Consider the following 2907-nt stretch of genomic DNA (forward strand, 5'->3'; position numbering starts at 1 on the left):
TTTTTATATTTCTACCAGGAAACAGAAAATATTAATGAAAATGCAGAGATTTGAATGCGGGTGACGAGTGCACGTAAGTCATCCTTGAATTAATTGAGTATAAGTCAGCTGGTCAACATAAGAAAATTCGACAACTGAATTGTTGATCAAGAAACATTGTATTTTCTTGGTTATTAAGACACTTGTGGTTCCCATCCCATCTATAAAAGAAGACAAGAATTCAAGAATAAAACCCACCACATAACTTTCCTCAAACGTATAGAAAAGTACAACTTAATTAGTGAGATGGCAGAAGTGAAGTTGCTTGGTGTTTCACTCAGCCCTTTTAGTCGCAGAGTAGAGTGGGCTCTGAAGATTAAGGGTGTGGAATATGAATTTATAGAAGAAGATCTACAAAACAAGAGCCCTCTGCTTCTTCAATCCAACCCTATTCACAAGAAAATCCCAGTGCTTATTCACAATGGAAAGCCCATTTCTGAGTCTATGATCATTCTTGAATACATTGACGAGACTTTTGAAGGCCCTTCTATCTTGCCTAAAGATCCCTATGAACGAGCTTTAGCTCGTTTCTGGGCTAATTTTCTTGATGTTAAGGTAAGGTTGAATTTGCTTATGCTTCATTTAACTTGTCCTTTTTTTTTTCTTCAAAATATTCCATCTTTAATTGTTATTTGAACATTTCGCTATGTCAATCTTTATATTATTTGTCTTTGCTCTTGCCTTTTTTCTATTGAAATTCATGGTCATGCCATTAGAGGTGCATGTTGCGTCAAATTTGGGTTAGTCAAAACATGTCAAGATAATATATAGCTTGGGCATATTGGGCGGTTATTACAAGTAAATTTATATAGTTCTCAATCTCAATTTTTATTTTGTATGCTTAACTTTGACACGCGGGGATACATTGTTTTAGCAAAAGGCTCTTTGAATACTTTTTCGAAAGTTTTAGCAAAAAAAGCTAGACCCAGATTAACTTGATATTTTTGATGGGCTATTTCGAATTCAACCTGTTTGATCAAGCCAATAAATGAGTTATAGTCCAACTCCAACCGGTTAAGCGTGGACGAATTACAAATAAGTGGATTGGTTTTTACCTTTAATGAGACAATGCATACCAATCTGCAGATAATTTGGTAAAAAGTTTGGACTTCAAGATTTGAGTTTTTTGCAGTGCATAACTACAATTGGGAAAGCTTTATTTGGAAAAGGAGAGGAGTCAGACAAAGCTAAAGAGGAATGTGGTGAGCTGCTAAAGATTCTTGATAATGAGCTCAAGGACAAAAAATTCTTTGTGGGAGATAACTTTGGGTATGCTGATATAGCTGCAAATTTAATGGGATTTTGGCTGGGAATTCTTGAAGAAGCCTCTGGAGTAATTTTGGTGACAAATGAAAAATTTCCCAATTTTTGTGCATGGAAAGATGAGTATATTAACTGCAGCCAAGTTAAGGAATATTTACCTTCAAGGGATGCTTTACTTGCCCATTTTCAACCTCGCTTTCAAACTGCAGCTCCCAAATAAAAACACTTCTTATTTGTGAATTATCATGATTTGGTTGTGGCAATAAAACTACCTATTAAAGAAAACTAGCATAGCCAGCTTTTCACATAGTAGGTAGTATCTTGTGAGTATTTTGTTTTGCTACTTTGTCATTGATTGTATGTGATTGTAATTTCTTCTAGCTACTAAATGAATTAGAGTCATGTTTTTATCTTCGCCGTTCCAAAGAGTCAATTCTTTAGATGGTCCCTCAGTTTATGAAAATATTTTATCAAAGTCATTCTCATTTCTTTTAGTACAATAAATTCACTCAACTAATTCTTTTAGTTACCTAGAAAATAAATACCACATATTTGATATGTTATGTCATATTAAAATCCCATCTCCTAATAATAAAATCCATCTAACCCTCCCTATACAAAATGGGTCTAGTATCACATAAGTGAAAACCTATTGTCGTAGACACATTTTCTTATGAGAAAATGGCCAAATTTACCATTTAATTTCGGATATTGACCACATATAACCTCCATCATGCTATCCGAATCTACTTATCCATGCCATTAATACCACTGCCCACACTTCTTCTTCTTCTTCATCCACTATTTTTTGGAATCACCATTGGTCTAAATTCCATAAACTTGATAGCTCCATCAATCGACACATTAATTTATGAGTAGTGAACAAAAAACTAATAAAAGAAAATTCCATGCAAAATTTATTTAGCAATAGGCCAGTCTATTTCTTTTTTTCCCAAATTAAAACATTCCTTCTTTCAAAGTATTGCGCATCACACGGATAATACTTCATTAGAATAAATAAAAAAAACTACATTAACGAGTACTAGTCATGATACAGAATCGAAATTATAAAGGAAAAGGGAGAAAGTAAAGAAGAACAGAAAAATGGTTTGTTCGGAATAAACTTAAAAAATGCAGAAAATTTTAAAATATTTTGAGTGGTGACAAGACTAATTAGCAGCAACAGCAAACTATAGATCATAATTCTGCACTTATACATCTTCCATTCTTTACTCTCCAAGCTAAAAAAAAAGCGTCTTTAAGGTTGTGTTTGGTCAAGATCAAAATCCAATAAATCACTGTAGTAGCGGAATTCGTGATCTAGTGGTGGCACGTCTGGTGGTAAATAAAAAGGATGGGGGAGATGGTGGATTACTGTTAGGGTTGGGATAGTTTTTAATAATTTACTAACGGTAATGGTAAATTTAGCCAAATAGTCGGGGTGTGAAAGGGTGGTGGGGTGGGCTAGTTCGCATCTGCAATCAAATGGTCGCATTTGCGATTGTACAGTATTCGCAATTGCGATGAAAGCAGAGATGGAGTGTCTTCACATTTGCGAAGGACTTCTCGTATTTGCAGGGTTCGCATAGGTCGCAATTGCGACAT

At 34.6% G+C, this 2907-nt stretch overlaps 1 protein-coding gene across 1 annotated transcript; it reads left to right on the top strand.

Moving 5' to 3' along the window:
- Positions 1–219: 219 nt before the first annotated feature.
- On the top strand, positions 220–1714 carry LOC107810794 (putative glutathione S-transferase). The gene is made up of 2 exons (XM_016635623.2): positions 220–594; positions 1172–1714. Exons 1-2 carry the CDS (start codon positions 286–288, stop codon positions 1520–1522), a joined length of 660 nt encoding a protein of 219 aa, XP_016491109.1. The 5' UTR covers positions 220–285; the 3' UTR covers positions 1523–1714.
- The last annotated feature ends 1193 nt before the right edge of the window (positions 1715–2907 follow it).

This window comes from Nicotiana tabacum, chromosome 10 (genome assembly GCF_000715075.1).
Source record: "Nicotiana tabacum cultivar K326 chromosome 10, ASM71507v2, whole genome shotgun sequence".
Classification (NCBI taxonomy): domain Eukaryota; kingdom Viridiplantae; phylum Streptophyta; class Magnoliopsida; order Solanales; family Solanaceae; genus Nicotiana; species Nicotiana tabacum.